This window comes from Eimeria tenella, genomic scaffold, assembly GCF_000499545.2.
Source record: "Eimeria tenella Houghton genomic scaffold, Eth_scaff34, whole genome shotgun sequence".
In the NCBI taxonomy this organism is placed as follows: domain Eukaryota; phylum Apicomplexa; class Conoidasida; order Eucoccidiorida; family Eimeriidae; genus Eimeria; species Eimeria tenella.
The window spans coordinates 252,207-269,261 of NW_013543186.1; the positions used below are offsets into that span (position 1 = coordinate 252,207).

The following is a 17,055-nucleotide window of genomic DNA, read 5'->3' on the forward strand; positions in this document are numbered from 1 at the left end:
GCCGTGTTACATGGCAGAGCTCCTAAAATGGACGGCCTGTCAATGTAGCGTACGACGTATCGCATTCGTGCGGGCGTGACTACAGTTTGTTTGAACTCATGAAGTAACTAACATTCACCACCGACGCGGAGCGACGATGTGATTACCATGCACGGTTGTTGCATTCGTGCATGCGGCGTGTACATGTGGGGAGCACTTCCCGCACGCGGCATGACGGTTAACAGCGCTACTCAACAGATGCATTGCAGGTTGAGGTGCTCTTTCGGCACCGAATATGGGGAGTTGAAATCTGATGCAAAAATACTACATTTTCGGTGATTCTTTTGAAGCTGCCGCAGGCACTAAGGCACTGTTTGGCTAAGGTGGCCATGTTTGGGCTGCATGAAGGTGCTTCACATAGTGCAGTGAGAGTGCTGCTTCAACTCCTATTGTTAAAGGACCCATCGCACACTGAGCAATTGGCCCATTACAACACTTTCTAGCTAAAAGCCTTTAATGGAACCGCACATATTTAAGGGCTTTGCGGAAAGTCAGTCCGTTCGGTCTGTTTACAACTCAGATAGCTGTCGCTACATGTCAGCCTGTCGCTGAGACCCGCTCGTTCGCCTCTCCGCCGCAACTGGCACTACTCAAGGCGCTTATTGAGCAAACGAAATGAGATTCACCTCCGCCGCCAGGGCTGCATACGCTGGAATGCCGCGCGGCAAATCCTCTGTCGCGTGTCTCGAAGTTCACGTACAACAAATATAACATACTTGTTTCACGTCCCCGGCCGCCGGTGCTTCAGCAGAGTTCGTATTGCTAATTTGACTACTGAGGCATTCAAGACCCTTTCGGAGCTGATATTCCTGGTGGGATTTACATCTTCGCCATTGCGTGCCTCTACGTCCGGCAGGACGACATCCTGCAACAGCGTCGCGAGTGCCTCACAGATGTCACTCATTGATCCAAGGCACTTAAAGCGGGAGACAGCATGTTCTTTCCAGTCATCTGCTGGCAAAGGGGTGGACGCTGCTGTAGGACAACAGAGCAGTTCAATGCAAATCTGCGGAAAGAACAACAAGCCACGGGCACAAAATACGCAACACAGCGGTTGCACGCTGGCTTGCAAGGAAAGAAGTGTCACCTGTCTTTAAACTTTGAAATGCATCCAAATGCAAAAGATCCAAGGCCCATGTCACGATATGCCTGAGTTTCGTGGTACGTGGCTGCAGCGCTCCGGGCAGTCGTAATGAGATACCTCTCGCAGAAATATTCCTAGCCTCCCTGAGAGTCCCACAGGTCCCTGTTTTCCTACTGCGCCAAAATTCAAGAAACGGACGATGCGTAGATCCGTAACATGCAGTCGAATCTGCCACACGACAGCACAAGCAACATTCGGCGTCCTGAATATGGGAAAGCTGTTCGATACCGGAATCAGGCGAGTTAAAACCGTGTCATGCACTGTGATGAAAGACAGGGGCCGCGGTTGGCGTAACTTATCCAACCAATCGCAACTTCGGCTCATAAAAAAGGCTGACCAAGAATGCAGTAAGCTTTGCCAGGTTTAGTAGCCGCCTTACGGAGAACCCGTGGGCAGCAGAAGCTTGTGCCGCCACACCCCTCTGTGTGGTGCGGCGGTAGCGAGCCGCCGCCTTTCCATGCATAAGGAAGCACCGGCATACAACGGTGCTATTAGTTGAAGCGGCTTGGCAGCCACAGACGCCACAGAGCCGTGAGAGCACTACTCCATAGAACGGATTGTAAAGTTTTTCTTGCAAGCAGCATTGCATCACAACGGCAACGGTTTGCGTTATCTGCGTAACACACCATAGTTGAAGCCCTGCGACGGTAGCGTGATAGACTCTGAACGCTTCTCCCGTGACATCAACGCCGAGCCGTCTCGCTGATACCTTTTAAAAAAACTATCTCGTTCTTATTTTCTGCTTTACTTGATGCTCCAGCTAATACAGCACGCACAGTTGTTTTCTTCAACGACAAATGTCCAGTTCTCTGAAGCAACTGGAGGGCAGCATCTGGACTGTTGGCCATCATTAGACACTTGAAAATACTCTGCTGAAGCTCCGTATTGAACCTTCAAAGGAAAACAGCCAAGGGCACGCTTCAGTACTGTGGAGGCAGGTGGCATCTTGCTGCACTAAAGACATTTGCCCGTGAAACACACTACGGCTGCAGGGTCAACGATAACGCATACTGTGCAGTATAATTCCTACGCATGCCTTCCATGTTTTCCATACCTTAAAAGCTCTGCTTTCTCTTGCATATGGATTGCTGGGAAGCCAACTGGACGTGCAACTGGAAAGCTGTCCGAGCTTTCTGTGCGCTTATGATGGTGAAGGTGAGCAGCAACAGCGGATTGTGTGACCATTTCTGGTCGCTGCCCTTGCTCCAGCTCTCCCCAAGATCCGTCTATTTGGTACTCTGTAGAGAGGAAGTTGGGTCCAAAGACTGAGCTGCTGCTCAGCCAGCGCCTGCATAAGTTAAATTACGCAGAATAAGCATGCTTCAGGGGCTACTGGGAAAGCAAAGAAATGTTCTAATTTAAGCGAGGCCACTCGACTGAGCCTATTACGTTTTATCTCACGAATTAATGGGCCGCAGAGTCTATCGACCTTGTACCGCTACTGTGACTCCTCACTTCATGGCATGCTGCGATGCCTTGATATGCATCATGGCCTCATCCTGTTTGTTCTCCTTATAGTCCTGCAACTCTTGTGACAGACATCGCAAATGACTTGGCCGTGGAGCCATAAGCCGCCGAATTTTACTGAACAAATTCACTACTGGCTTGTGTGGGGGACCAAACAATCTTCCTCACCCGCTCCAGCCATACTCTGCTCCGGCAACGAAAAGTGCTGTCCCTCGAAATGCAGCCTAAAGTCATCTCCATATTGCTGTACAATACCATGGAGTTTTTCCCATGTGCTAGAAAAAAGTGAAGGGTCATCTTGGTGCAGTTTCCCACCCTCCAATCGTAGAACCAGAAGTAGCAGTTCCACCCGAAAGTCGGGCGTTCCGTTATTCCGCTGGAGAGGTGGCTTGGAGTCTTCCTGCAATCCTGTGATCTTGAATATGAGCTCGACAAGCATTCTCGGGGAGACAAAACCGAAGTCATACAGACAGCAAATTCCGACTAGCGCATGGCGACTTCTCTGGAACGAGGTGCCTGCCGTAAAGGCCTTCTGGCTCTTCTTCTGTTGTAACAATGCCTTCCAGAAGTGGGTCAGGAAACAACCAGCCAAGTCCATCAAAAAGTTTCGACACAGCTGAATGCACGTGCATAATCCATAATTTCGTCGATCCCAACACTTCACAGGAAAATCCCACGCACAACAGTGCCAGAAGCAGTATATTGAGTTGAAAGGCTAGACAGAGAAATGTGATCCTTGCCCTCCGCGTACCTCGATATCCCACATCTTGCTTAAAGCGCAGCAAAGAGCTGTTTTGATGGCAATCATTGGAGCATCTGAGCTGCGTCCTTCTAAGCATGACTGAGCTAGCCGGTCGCATAAGATCTCCCTCACAGATATATTGTGAGCATGCAGTGCCTTTTCTGCCTGTTCCTTGCTCTCATATCCCCGCTGAAGCTGAGATACAAAGAAGACCATATCTTGAATTTCGCATTCAATCTTTGTCGAAAGTGTCACTACGATGAAAGAAAAAGAAAATTCCACTAGAGACCCACAGCCCTAAGCTCTAGCAGACCAACCCTCACTTCAGCGGCGCTGCAGCGTAAGACACGCAGCAGCTGTCGGAGAACTGTATTCACGTTGCCTTCAGAGACTCGTTTCATTGCTCGTGCAACTCCATCCCTAACGGCCTCTAGATACACAGTCGGGATGGCGTCCACTCCCTCAGCAAGTCCGCGGCGGAGAGGGGCCGCGTTCGACTTGGAAATGATCCCACTTTGCTCTATTCCGGTGTCCCGTGAAGTACTATTAGGACCAGTTGCTGCTTGGTAACAAGCTAACTTGCTCATAGCAGGTGAGTTGTTCGATACAGAAGAAACACATACAGTTGGTTTATCTGAGTCACTGTCTTCTACCGACACGGAGTCAGATTCTGCATCAAGTCCAACGGGGGCTCCTCCATCTGTACAGCAACTCAACATAATGGCAGCGGGAGTGCATGTGCAGCTCTAGGTCGAGGTCCCACGATGGAATAAAGTAAACCCTTCACCTCTTGCTTTTGAATACAGCGCCAGCATTGTAACGGTTTTCTCCTGCGTTCGTGGCGTTCGATTCTGCCATATACTTTGTGAACCTACCAGCTGCGCCTTTATATGCAAAGCCAGCCGTGCTCATCTGTCCTCTCATGCCCTGCAGGACGATCAAGCCGCAATGCAGCTGCTTTGAGCAGAAATCGGCCCTCACTTCTAAAAGAAGCGCCACTTTAGGAACACATAAGAGGAACCTATGGGCTGACACTGCAGGTTGGTACGGGGCATTTTGAAGCGCACTAGGATGCTGTCCAGCATATCTTGCAGCTCTAGGTCAAAGCCGTCCTGCTTTAGCTCTTCTCTAAGCTTCCTCCTTTTCTTCTCTCGGATCCCGTCATTCTTCCTGGAGCCGCTCCGGCTTACACCCAGGAGCTTTTCATAAAGTTGCAGCTCCTCTTGCAGCGGGCCGCAGCCTCCATGCAACTTTTCCCCATTAAATGCTTCAGCTAAGGCGCTGATACCTTCGCCACCGACTGGCAATCCACTCCTCTCAAATTCATTACCGTAGTTTCGTAGTTCGTCCGACTCCCCGGACGTACATTCTTTGCCAGGTTCGTCGGCTGTGGGAAAGGCATAAGAAAACACGGCGGCGTGAATCCTGGAAGATGTGTGCAGCTTTCATATATTTGGAAGCCTCCATTGCATTTCTGAGACTTTTCACGCTTTCTAGGCCTTCAGTTTGTGCGCTTCTTGCATCAGAAAAAGTCAAGCGAGCGCCTTCAGGTATTCAACTATTAATATTCAAGGATATTTCAGTCTCACCGCGAGGGCTGTGCCTCAACTACAGCTCACAGAGGTCATTTCAGGTAAATGTACCAGCAGCTTACAGTCTATCTCTCCTAAGTCCTTAGCTCCACTTCTGCCAGAGTCCTGCGAACAAGAGATACTGAAAAAGCCCTTAGCGTTAACTCTTCAATCGCCAACAGTCTCCAAACAAGCACAATATAGGGAGCATCGAGGAAAACGCGGATCAATGCTGCAGGATTCGCAGCAGCAAAGCATAGGTGACTCCCTAAAGCCACACGTGTCGCACCAAGATGTTGTCCAGAATATCCTGTAATTCTAGGTCAAATCCATCTGCTTCCAGCTCCCTTCTCAACTTGGCATTTGCTTTGGATGATTTCTTGCAGCCATTTTTGTTGTTAATGCCCAGTCGCGCTTCGAGCATCTGCAGCTCATGCTGCAATGTGTCGTTCTCCCGCTCTTGCCGTTGCTTTTGTTCCAACTTCTTCGGAGCTGCCACTGCTGCGTCGGTACTCCCACTGCGCAAGGGCAACCCGCAAGCTCCATATGAAGCACCGGAGCTATTCCTCTGTGTAGTCTCAGAGAGAGTAGCTTCCCCTGCCACGCCGGGGTCCTGCCTAGCAGAGGCCCTGTTATTCCCATCACTTTCAGATTCTTGAGGATTTGCAGCTTTGAATTTGCGCTGCAGACGCTTCTGTTTCCTGAGCCCCTGATGATCCCGTTTTTGGAGCTGCTGCTGCGCGCGCAGCAGTTTTCTGCGTTCCTTCCTTGGCAACTGGCGGTGTTGGGCTAGCTGTTCCTCTCCTGAAGGTTTCAAATTGATGGAAACAACAAAGCTGTATGCCGTTGATCATTTCCGCATTTCGTGCTCCAGTGCAAGCACGACCTTGGCAGCACGGCAAACACAAACTGTCCGAAGCTTACTGTTCGATGTTTCAGCAGTGTCGGAGACTGCATCACTGCCCTCAAGGTCTTCCAACTCCCTGAGAAGAGCAGAAGGGAGTCGTGTGGAGTTCTGAACCTTACGAAATGATTCTGTACGGACGCTTGGTCCGCGCAGCATTGTGCTCCGCATTGCCTGGGGATTGGAGGTTGAACGAAGGAGCCAGAGGCTCGAAACGCCTGCAGCTGATGTGGCTGCTAGCTGTTGAACTCATTATATTTTCTAGTCTCCTGTTCATATTCAGATGGAAGTAAGATATCTGAAACATTCCGGAACAATGCTGCAGTAGAGGATGGGCAATCACCACTCCGACCAGCAAAAATGTGGGGCCCCTCTGTGCCTACCTAGCCCCAAACAAAAACAGCCATTATTATGAAAAGGCGAGCAAAACTCACGAAAGCGAAAAAGACACTAAAAAATTCTTTTTGATTAGCCTCCGTTAAAAATTTCGGCCCGAATGGCCCTTGTTTGCATATGTTACAGTGGGACACGGATCCACTTCGGACGGTCTCATTTTTTGTCTCATATCATAACGTGAGTCACACTTTTTCACGAATTGATAAAGAATGAGTCCAGAGAATTCCACGCCCAAACAGCATTGCCATAGGTAGTAGTTAGCCGATAGATCGCTACTCCTTCAAGGCTTCAGTGACGTGCGTTCCTAACCAGCTTCATTCTTTCACGGATGGGCTCTATTTGCTCGTCGCAGCACTCCACGTGAGCAGAAATAAGAGAAGAATCTCACTGGGCCTGCGCCAGTTTTTTGTTCTTTGCTGAAGTGCTGAAGCAGGAAGGATAACACATTCAACCCGTCCTAGGAAGAACTATCTTAGCTTGGATATGGTGCACTATCCTGGGGGGGAAACCAGTTTTTCGGCACACAGTGCCCGCAGGGCCATGCTTTTTTCTGCAAAGAGCAATGTACCGAGCTTGGGCATGGCCTGCAGCAGGGGACCTTAAGAATAGGCTAGCAGAAGCAGGCGCTGTACCCTATCATTCCTGCTCCTTGTGCTGAGAAGATTGCGAACAACATGCTATTAATGCGTTGAAGGAGACCAAGATGATGTGTTTTATGCCCGTTGAGATCGTGGCACATAGACGACGTTATAGCTTGCAGTTCATGCCACATAGAATCATCCTATCGCACTTTGAGTGATTTAGATTGCCACTTCTTCGTGCGCCATCATGTAGTGCTTCTTCATTCAGCCTAAAGCAGCTACTGGTATAAATAAATGGCGACGGATATGGCAATGAAAATGGAAAAGGACGACGGAAACAGGGTAAAGATACAACACGCTAGATGATTTTGCGTGTGAGTAGCACAAGTGCATGTTATACCACGACCCTAACTTGTATGCCTTGGCAGTTTGCACAGCTGGTATGCGTTGACACAGATGCGTGTGTACAGCTGTTCGCACCACTTCTTGGAGCTGTACAAGTAGTCTTACGCAGTACAAAGGAGCACGAATTTGGCCTCCGAATGTCATATAAAGGGAAAGCAAAACAGACGCATTAGCATCCTGCAGTTTATGTAAAAGAATACAGCTCTATGAGTGGCTACATCCTGCACGCTCTGCAGCGAAACTTAATTTTTGGGGCTGGCTGTTACCCTGAACCCACCGGACAGTGTGTGCTTGGTGTGAGGTCCGGACTGGTGAGCGGGCCCAGTTCTATTTTCGGTATGTTGGGGAAGCCAGGGACTCCTCAGCACACGAGTTGCTATTCTGTTCAAGTGTCCATTACGTTTGTGAGGGGCTTTAACCTGTATACAAATTAATCAGCAAAAGACCTCCATGTAGGATGCAATCCCGGCTTTGCGCGGCTTTGCGCACTACAGGGGACGGTGGTTCCTGGATTGCGTGAGCCGCTCCATAATTAATACTTCTATTCACACCAAAAGTCTAACTTAATATGCCACGGTACGTCAGGGGGCTGTCTCCTTTTACGGTCGATTTTCGTCTCCGTAGAGAACGAATCATGGAAAAGCTCTAAGGGGCACGACACCCCGGGGACAAGCAGGAGTCATAGAAACACAAACTTCATGAGGCTGCGGAAAAGGCAAGCATGAGCGAAAGGCAAGGGGAGGCTGAGCAGATGCTCGCGATGCGAAGTAAGCAACCGAATCGAGGGCTTTGTGTATCGATGCGTCAACGGTGGAACACGGAAGTGGCCTATATAAATGAGCAATCATGACGCGAACTAGATATGGAGTTTTAAGGAGACACAGCAAGAAATGTGGCTTAACTCTGAAGGCTCAGCAATTAGACAGGGGAGTTGGGGATGTAAGCGTCCCTGCAACCAACGAGGATTGTGTACTCTCAAGGTGTCAGGCTTGCCAGAGACGGCTCAGTTCCATTTCGGTCCCCTTTCGAAGTTCCAGACCTTTTAAATCAGTGCTAGAGACGTTTCGCATTGAGTGGATGTCGCTATCGCTGTTGGAAGCCCCACATCGAAGTCTGTGAGATCTGCGTTCAAGGATGGGAAAATGTCCACGATGCTTCTGATCACGTGCTCGGTTGCACAGTAGAGCTACCAAAGCCTCTTCTTAAACTGTCTTGTCAAGGACACCATCCTCCACACAGTTTTCCCGCTGATAGTTTTGGCACTGGCTTAGTCCGGCTAATCTCTCTTGAAAACCCACAGAAGCCATCCTGTATTACCTGCTCTGCATCTAGCGGTGCGTTAGGCCCCTTAGCGTCTTAATATACAGCCCAGAAGAGTAATTTCCCTCAAAGCTTACTGTATGCACCACCCAGGGCGAAGCAACAATCAGCTTCCAGTTTTTCATTGCAGACCTCCCGTGTCCCTTATGCTGTACGCAGTAAACTGTGCACACTGGGGGGTTAGTTATGTGGTGCGCAGTAGCATCGTTAAGTTGAGGCTCACCCATAGTGCTATTACGTTGCACTGCTAATTATTAGGTTTTGTTTTAAGATTGAACTAAACTTCTGGCCTGCGCTTGGGGAGAGGTTATGGGGAGGCACGAGACAACCGCCAGCCATCACTGTGAGCTATGGGGAGACTCTACAAATCAATAGATTACATGAGACCGTTAAATACACACTAAGCAAAAAAAGCAAGGAATCTCACGGTAATTTGCGACGAAGTAACGTCCGTGCCGTGTAGCCAGCCTCAGCCAGCCCCTTACTCACATATGTTGCCAGACCAAAGCCATAAATGGAATCCTTTAACCCGTAATATTCAACCTAAATTACGCTCGTCTATGTTTCTGCGTTTCATTTCTGGTCATTGGGTTAAATTCTGATGTCTTTTACGATGCGCGGCACTGCCCTCGCGTCACTGCATGCGTGAACGTTGTTGTGTGCAGCAAATACTGCCGTCTTTCGTCGAAGGAACTAACCAGCGGGCAAGCCGGGTACCTTTGTAGATTTTCAATCCCGTTGGAATTGTCCCTGGAGGGATGCATCAGCGTGGTTTGAGGCCTTCGCACTCAGTGGCAAGGCGGTCGCGAGTCCTCATTGGAAACGCACAATACTTACCAGCGAGAGAGGCAATAATAACGGCTGACGATTACGTATATCAAAGGGGCGTGAAGCGTTCCTTTGGCGATGATGACGACACAGGGGACCACTCGTACCCGTTGGAATTCCCCGGGACGGCAGCAAATGGTAGAAAGGGAACACCAGAACAACTCGAAAATAACCGCCGATTAGCTCAGAGAGGTTCTGACGGTGGCCTGGTGCAGCATGTGGGTTCCACTGCTGAGTGCCATCGTGGTTATTCTGTGCGAAGAGCCGGCGATTCTGACGAAGTTGCACATGGGGCAAGTGATGATGGCGCTGTGCAAGCTGAGCTCCGAGCGGAGATCTTGAATGGTGTGCGACACCTGCTTCACAATGAGTCCGAAATTGATTGCCTTGTACAGCTATGTTCGTTACTTAAGGAAAAGAACACTGCTTTGCTTGAGCGTGCCATCCACCGCCGAGGCGTTGCAGAGTGCGTAGGACTACTTGAAGAGACATTAGTAAGTGATTTTACGAACTGGTGTGTAGTCTTAGCTTTATGTAAGATCGAAGGCACACGATCATGGTCGTATACGCCGGATTTTTGCCGCAGGCGTGATTTGTTTGCTCATGTGTACCGTATACGCTTTCGTTGTGAATTGTGTTCGCCAGAAAATTGAAGCGATAGGGGGAATGCTGACCAAGGAGGGACGCCGTCGCACACCAGGTGGTGTCTTCTTGCGCCTTCTTCAAGATAGGTGAGCATTGACAGCGCACTCTTACTGCAAATCTGCGCTTGCGTCGCTATTGCCCCGCCGCTGCCCTCAGTTTTGCACTTTAGATCTCGCAAGTGCTAGTTCGTTACTGATAAATTTTTGTAGCATTCGTGAGAAAGGGCCCTCTCAGCTTGCTGTTCCATATCAGGGGAGCACAGTGTGCGTGATCCATCCCAGGATTCCGCGTGAGGACAAGCGATTCATATGGGACGAGCAAAATAGAGAGCAAAGGAGGCTCAAACGACAAAGAATCCGCAGCCAAAAAGCTGCGAAGGTGTCCGTACGTCCACATGAAAAGCTGGAGAACAGTGTCTCGACTGCAATCCAGCACCCGGCAGAGCTGCCTGAATGCGATGAGCTTGAACCGGGGGAGCTTGGCGCGGCCGAACTACGACCTATTGATGGAGCGTGATTTGAGGTTCGAAACTCTGGTTGTTTTAATGGCACTGGTGGAGGGAGCTGCTCTACCGCCCCTAGTAAGAGTTACCGAGTGTATCTATCAGCGTATTCAGAGGACACGACTTGCTTTGACTTAAAAGTTGCCGTCCTTTGATCAACTGTGTTGCACTGAAACACGTTACGGCAACACAGTGCTGGAGGCACCCAGAGACACCCCTGGAGTTATAGATCAACAGTTACCATAGGCACGGAATGTCGGTACGTTTACTCTTGTGGAGTTCGACAATTGCCCCACGGATCAGATTCCGTCTGTCCTGGCTTAGCCAACCCATCTGTTGGTAAAGGTGCCACCCACGATGTGAAAACCATTCTTGCCCACTCATGAAGCTAATGCTCTGGGTGCATGCTTGCTCCAGATGCTGCTTTCCGGTGGTGCAGGAGCTCCCTCGTGAAGTGAGCAAGAGATTTCACTAAAAGTAAGGCCCCAACAAACATGACCGGATACTCAGCTGCTCCGAGCACCTGTAAGCACGGAAATACTCAAAGCAAGGCAGCAGCGAACGATCCATGTCTTACTTTGACAGGTCCATCTCAAGTGAAGATGCTGTATAGCGCTATAGGTGAGAACCGGCGACTGTGGCTCTTTGGTCTTCGACCAATCACATTTCCGTACTCACCGAGAGCTTCTTTCCTGGGAGGCTTGACTGTGCAAGTGCCAGCGCTGCGGAGAGAGCCAGTATCATATTTAGTATCGCTCCCGTCATGCAAAGCTCCGCCTCAAGCCTAACTCGGAACATCCACAACTACTAAGTTCTTCTCAGGTGGATACTCGGTTCACCAACTTCCAATGACACTCGTTTTTCCAATTTCCAGTGTGGGGCCCTGTGTTTGCCTGTGTTTTAACTGTGGCGAACGATTGTGTTAACGTGGGCTCAGGATCTGGCCCCTTCCCAGCCCTTTTCCTCCCGCCTTACCGGGCCGCACGACTGTTGATCTTCCTCGCGTTGCGGAATTTTGGGTTTCCAAAGAGCGAAAAGGGGAGGCAAGCCCCCGTCCCAAAAGAAAGCAGTGTAATGAAGCCATTCGTGGCATCCTGCGCAAGAAGTATTTTCCCAGTGTAGATACTGAACGCGCTCATTGCTGACGCACAGACCCCGCAGCCAAACTCGCAAACAGCCAAGAGAAGGATGCACACTGAGTCACGCTGCTTATCTGATCCTGCGGAGCATCGAACACAGCACACGAGCGAGTAATTCCACTACCTTGTTCTGCAAAGCGTGGGAAGCCACGTAGACGCCAGTAAAACAGTTAACTTTGATTTACGCGAAGAGCCTAGTCTGCACTTGCCGTACTTTGGTCTGATCCAGTTGCGGAGGCCAGCCTCCACAGCAAACAAACTGGAGGAGCGACAAAAAACAGCAGCAGCTCCCATGCAAACAGGAGAAGTAGAACTCGCTGGAGGCGGTGTGGCATCCAAGGATACCCGAAGCCAGGCCTGCAATAATATTGATGAGCAGAGACAAAAAAGCAGCAGCCTCTCCAACCGCACCAAGTGGCTCGCTGGAAGTTTCGCAGCCGCGAAATACTCCGTGTAGTGCTAACTGGGTGCTGCGGGGGAGCTGCAACATACTTTATGCAAAAGAACGCGGCACATAAGCCCAGAAGGATGCCCAGAGCTACATTGAACACTAACAGGCGCTGAGCTTTGCGAATGTTCCTGTGAATGGCGGCTGCCTCCTTCGCGATTAAGGTGCTGGAAGGGGCAGCGCTTTCTGAGACTGCCTTGCCATCCTCGAGCAGTTGAGCATTCCCGTCTACATCCTGAATATCTCTCATTATCCTTCCGCACGGTGAGACTTTACTGCTCCGTTTGAAGCTCACCAGCCTCCCCCAAGGAACCAACGGTAGTCGAGTACCGCTCCACCCTAGCTGTACCGTGCAATTTCGACGTATTCTTAGATATGCAGTAGTGCAAGCTCCAAGTAGTCCTTTTACTTCGGCAACAGCAGAAGCGTCCGCAACTATTCAGTGAAACTTTGGGTGTTTTGCGTGGATTGCGTCTTCCTGTCCAGTGGAAGCCCGGTTCCTCGGCGGCTGGTGTCCCCATGAACACATCATGCAGCCAAAGCAAAGCAAGCTTCCGTTCTACTTTACATAGACCACTTATTTTAAGGTGAGGTATATTGCATTCGAGTCCCGGAAGAAACTCCGTCCGACCCAAAGTCAATGGCCAGCACCCAGTTGAGACACTGGATACTGAAGGCTCGAAGGGATTGCTCGGTGTGACACAGTCTTCAAGTATGCTCTGCTCGCTGAAAATGTTACTAAATGGCTAAATGTAACTTTGAAACGAAGTAGAAGAGGGACAAGGCCGAATTCGGCATGCTGGCCGACAAGCAGCTGGAACGACTCTACCAGTACAGGCGAACAGCGAGACGCCTAAAAGTTTGGAATGCGGCATGCCCGCCAACAGTGCTCACTTTTAAAGTTTTCACGCTGCGAAGGCTCAAAATTAAAACTTGCTTTTAACAGCATATTTTAGGTAATATATTGCCAAGCACGTCCATCCGACGAGGTGACAACTGCGTCGCCGTCGGCACTGGTGTGACGCTGTTCTGTGGCCTGTTTCGTTTTCAAGCATTCACGCCTGCGTTTTCTGAGTGTATCTGTTGTATGCGCAGTGTGATTTGAATTCTACTTTGGTATATTGCTGTGCAATTGCGCTGATTCAGTTAAACTCAACGTGTTTTATTTGACCAAGCCTGTGTAGTGTCAGCTGTCGATCACCGCTGAGAGGCCATTAGCGTTGCAGCCTGTCACATAATTATGCCGCAAAAGAAATAATATATTTACTGACTCGCGACGGCGTGTCTTGCAGGTGCCGAGCATTTGGCAATATACAAGGGCTTTGCAGAGTATACATGGGCTTTGCAGAGCCCTACACCGGACTTCCACACAAAACAGCATCGTAACGTTCCAGTAAATCCTACTTTGGGCACCCCTACTAGTTGTAAAAAGAAATATACCTGGAAAGAGGACAGGTGGTTTCATTCCTTACCCAGAGATCGCAGTGGCTTGTATGGATACCACCTGTCTATTTGAGGAAATTAGCAGACACCGGACCTGCTGACCATGACAGCTCCCCGAGACGGGAACCTTGAAAGTCAACTACTCATACGAATTATGCTGAAGAAGACATTTATAAGCCTCCCAAATATTCCATCATTCTATAAGGCTGGTTTCGCAGACACAATATGCTCGTCGCGTCTTATGACTACCACTACTGGGAGGAACTATCAACGGATTGCGTACTGAGAACATAATTAAGGATTACGTAATGAGAAGATAATCCTTGTGTTGCTGAAGAACTGACGACGCTTCAGCCTTTTAAGAGTTGCTGATAAAGCATCTAATGGGAACTGCACGCAACCGTTGCTCTTGCCCAGAGGAATCTCGGAGATTCCGCCTATGCCACGCTCCGAAATGTCACAGTAACCTCAGTAACAACAAATGCCACTGTTTTGCTGGTTATGCAGAAACGAAAAAGTATCCCACAAGATCTAGCGAAGATGTTACCCACCGGAATCAGCCGGTGAGTCATGAAAAGCCCACGTCTTTGAGGCTCTAGCGGGTGGAGGCATAAACAACTGCAATACTTGCACAAACTTGCAGCCACCATCACAGACTTCGCCACTGGACACGCATATAGACGTTCAGCGAAACGCCAGCAATTCGTGTCCTTGGGGGATATGAGAAGACGGGATGCCCCAACAGAGAGGCAGTCACAAATACTGTTTGGCAAGGGTCAGCAAGGGTCCATTCACATCCCACATTCCCTCTTGTCAGTTAACGGCAGCCTCTCTAAAAAGGAACCTCGCGAATGCACTGCAATCAGCATGATTTAGCAATTTTGCCAAAAATGTCTCATGGAACATACCCACGGTGGACGAAATAAAGCGGAACACCAGCACTAGGACAAACCATTGCAGCCGTACTTTACTTTACGCCTTTGCTGCAGTAAAAGAAGGCAAAGGTGGGTGAGCGACGAAGCGGGACATAACTAGAGGTTATGGAAACCCGCCACTACGCATGAAAAAACCTTGACCGACCGCATATATAGCAACAATTCGGCTCTGCCTCTGGCACTGCAGAAAAGAGCCACTCTGCCAGCTAGCTGCTACTTCAGTGCCCATTCAGTGTTCGACCAAACCACCATGACAACGGGAGCAGTATCTGAGCCGGTGAGCACATTAGTTCTACGTAGTTCGCAGCTTATCTCCAGGAACTGGAGAATACAACAAAACACTGAACCCGATGCTTACAATAGCAGCGAGCACCAGCGACAGGAAAACCCACATGAGAAAGAGTAGAGCTGGTCCGAATAAGACGATGGTCGCCACTGTGAGGAGGAAAGTCAACACCTTGGAGAGGATGTTGCGCAGCTTAGCTTTCCTAGCTTCTCTCCGTCCGTGCTTGCCGGCAGCGCTCTTGGAGCCAACTTCGCCCGCGGAAGACTGGGACAAAAGCGAGTGCACTGGCTTCTGGATCACAGACGCCACAAAAGCGACTGTCCAAAGAGCCAGAACTGCACGGGTCAGGTCAATACCACCGGTCTCCGCGACTGAGCCATAGGACGCCAACATCCATCCTAAAAGCAAGGATAAGACCATGAGCTTTAGGACCAGAGAAACCCTTTCCGCCGGTCTGAGGCGCTCGCCTGGCTGTTGGGCCATCGCATATGAACCTACGGCCAAATTACCCCCTGCACCGTCTTCATACAGTGGGCTCGATGGGTTTTCTGCGGAGCTCCCTTGCGGAGACCAACTGCTTCCTGACGCCAGACTGGTGTTGTGAGGGCCTTCTTGAAGGTTCGCAGGCTGATGTACTTTCATGTTTGCAGAAGCCAGCGGGAGGCCGTCTTCTGTGTATCCCGCCCCCCCGGGAAATTCCAGTGTGGCGTCTGATTGCATGTGCCTGCGAGTTTCACCAGAGCTCACGACACGATAGGGCATGGTGGTATCGCTGTAATCTGCCAGGGTGTCATCCGCTGTGAGTGTCTGCTCCGGGTAAGTCATAGTACCTGCATCTACAGCGGCAGTCACCGCGAGAATGTGACAAACCACTGTGAAATATCTGCAAAAGCTGCTTCTGCGACACATTTTGCCTCCAAAATTCGGTTATCCTTCCGGATGAAGCGCTACTGGTTCAGAAAATTAGAAGTCTATTGCTGGCTGGAAAACCCCGGGAGCTGCCGATCTGCATCGCCTCTCCCAAAGCAGCATGAAATGAAAGCAATCGCGGAAAGGCGAGGCTCCAGCGTCAAATATTTGTTATCCAATACACAAAGACCACGTCATACGGAAGCGCTGAGTGACCTGTGAATGCGATGAGCGGCAACTTGTCCTCAAACCTCCGCATGCGTTCTCCGATCGACAGACGAAGCACCAACATTTCTTGAGCCTGAAGAACAAAGATCGATTGACGGTAAGTGCCAATATTTCTTGAGTCTAAAAAAAACAGGAGCAATCTATTTAAATCTGTAAATCAGCTTCATTGTGTGGCGTAATCATAACCTAGGGTCGACCTGCAGGTCCGCTACATGCTTCTCCATCGATGCGCTAATCAAACATCTCAGTTCTCCGCTGTAATTGAAGTGTTAGTCTACAAAATCACATATTGCCCCACTATGTGAAGAGCAAAGAAATCTTCCCTTCCCCAATTGGCCACCGTTTGCTCTTTTTTCCAGGGTTCCTATGTGAGTTTGACCTAAGGGTTCGAAATCAGTACAAGATATCACTTAGTGTGAAGCGCTTGACGAACGCATGTTTTGGGCTTTCATTTTGGCGTTGTCTTGCCATCGTGTACCGCTGCCGTCATGACAGAGCCATTGCCCTAAAGTCAAGGACCGTCACATGGTGGCTGTTCAGAAATGCCCCGTTGCACACCAAAGAAAAGTAACGAAAAAGAGCATTATCTTGAATCCTACCCAGATGCTCAGTCAGGAATGCAAAGGCAGAAGGAACAGCGCAGCACCTCCAGCTAGAGTTTTTCCGCTGGTTATCGGGCAGGTAGCCACCCGACTCAGAGGTTCGCAAAACGTTACAGCTTTACTGAATCAGAGTTTACAGTTTTAGTGAACACAAGTGAGTAGAAGCAAAACTCATGCGGCGCCGGAGGCCTTACGTGAACCACTTGCCTGATCAGACCCTGACCCTGAGCACCTTTGCTTCCCTTTTAAACAAAAACAGAAGCTTCAAGGCAGGTTGGTACACGATGAATCTGGTTGTGGCACTCGTTCGCATGGCTTCTGTCTTACTAGTGCTCATCAGTGTGCGTTGTGACCCAAATTGTCCGTAGTACGTTTGGCCCCGCAGTACTCTTCAAAGGACAGTGCGAAGTGCTCCAACCCACACTTGGGAGTAGTAGCAAGGCTTGTTGCTTGAGTTTCACGTGGCTGCTACTTCTAGGCTTGATGCGCTTTATGCTACTGTATAAATACTGCTGCGAAAA

General features: G+C 49.8%; 4 protein-coding genes across 4 annotated transcripts; 1 reads left to right on the plus strand and 3 right to left on the minus strand.

Moving 5' to 3' along the window:
- Nucleotides 1-760: 760 nt before the first annotated feature.
- Nucleotides 761-6,038, minus strand: ETH_00019105 (uncharacterized protein; the record flags this gene model as incomplete). Its single annotated transcript, XM_013376401.1, has 13 exons — nucleotides 761-1,045; nucleotides 1,241-1,351; nucleotides 1,960-2,074; nucleotides 2,238-2,471; nucleotides 2,639-2,711; nucleotides 2,819-3,266; nucleotides 3,402-3,587; nucleotides 3,716-4,092; nucleotides 4,268-4,319; nucleotides 4,460-4,779; nucleotides 5,047-5,089; nucleotides 5,253-5,767; nucleotides 5,888-6,038. 13 exons carry the CDS (start codon nucleotides 6,036-6,038, stop codon nucleotides 761-763), a joined length of 2,910 nt encoding a protein of 969 aa, XP_013231855.1.
- A 3,289-nt stretch (nucleotides 6,039-9,327) lies between these two features.
- Nucleotides 9,328-10,558, plus strand: ETH_00019110 (uncharacterized protein; the record flags this gene model as incomplete). Its single annotated transcript, XM_013376402.1, has 3 exons — nucleotides 9,328-9,891; nucleotides 10,043-10,128; nucleotides 10,324-10,558. The coding sequence occupies 3 exons, from the start codon at nucleotides 9,328-9,330 to the stop codon at nucleotides 10,556-10,558; spliced, it is 885 nt and encodes a 294-aa protein (XP_013231856.1).
- Nucleotides 10,559-10,932: 374 nt separating this feature from the next.
- ETH_00019115 (uncharacterized protein) lies at nucleotides 10,933-12,381 on the minus strand (the record flags this gene model as incomplete). The annotated part of the gene is made up of 5 exons (XM_013376403.1): nucleotides 10,933-11,067; nucleotides 11,223-11,328; nucleotides 11,520-11,763; nucleotides 11,898-12,040; nucleotides 12,176-12,381. The coding sequence occupies 5 exons, from the start codon at nucleotides 12,379-12,381 to the stop codon at nucleotides 10,933-10,935; spliced, it is 834 nt and encodes a 277-aa protein (XP_013231857.1).
- A 2,420-nt stretch (nucleotides 12,382-14,801) lies between these two features.
- Nucleotides 14,802-15,704, minus strand: ETH_00019120 (uncharacterized protein; the record flags this gene model as incomplete). Its single annotated transcript, XM_013376404.1, has 1 exon — nucleotides 14,802-15,704. One exon carries the CDS (start codon nucleotides 15,702-15,704, stop codon nucleotides 14,802-14,804), a length of 903 nt encoding a protein of 300 aa, XP_013231858.1.
- Nucleotides 15,705-17,055: the final 1,351 nt, after the last annotated feature.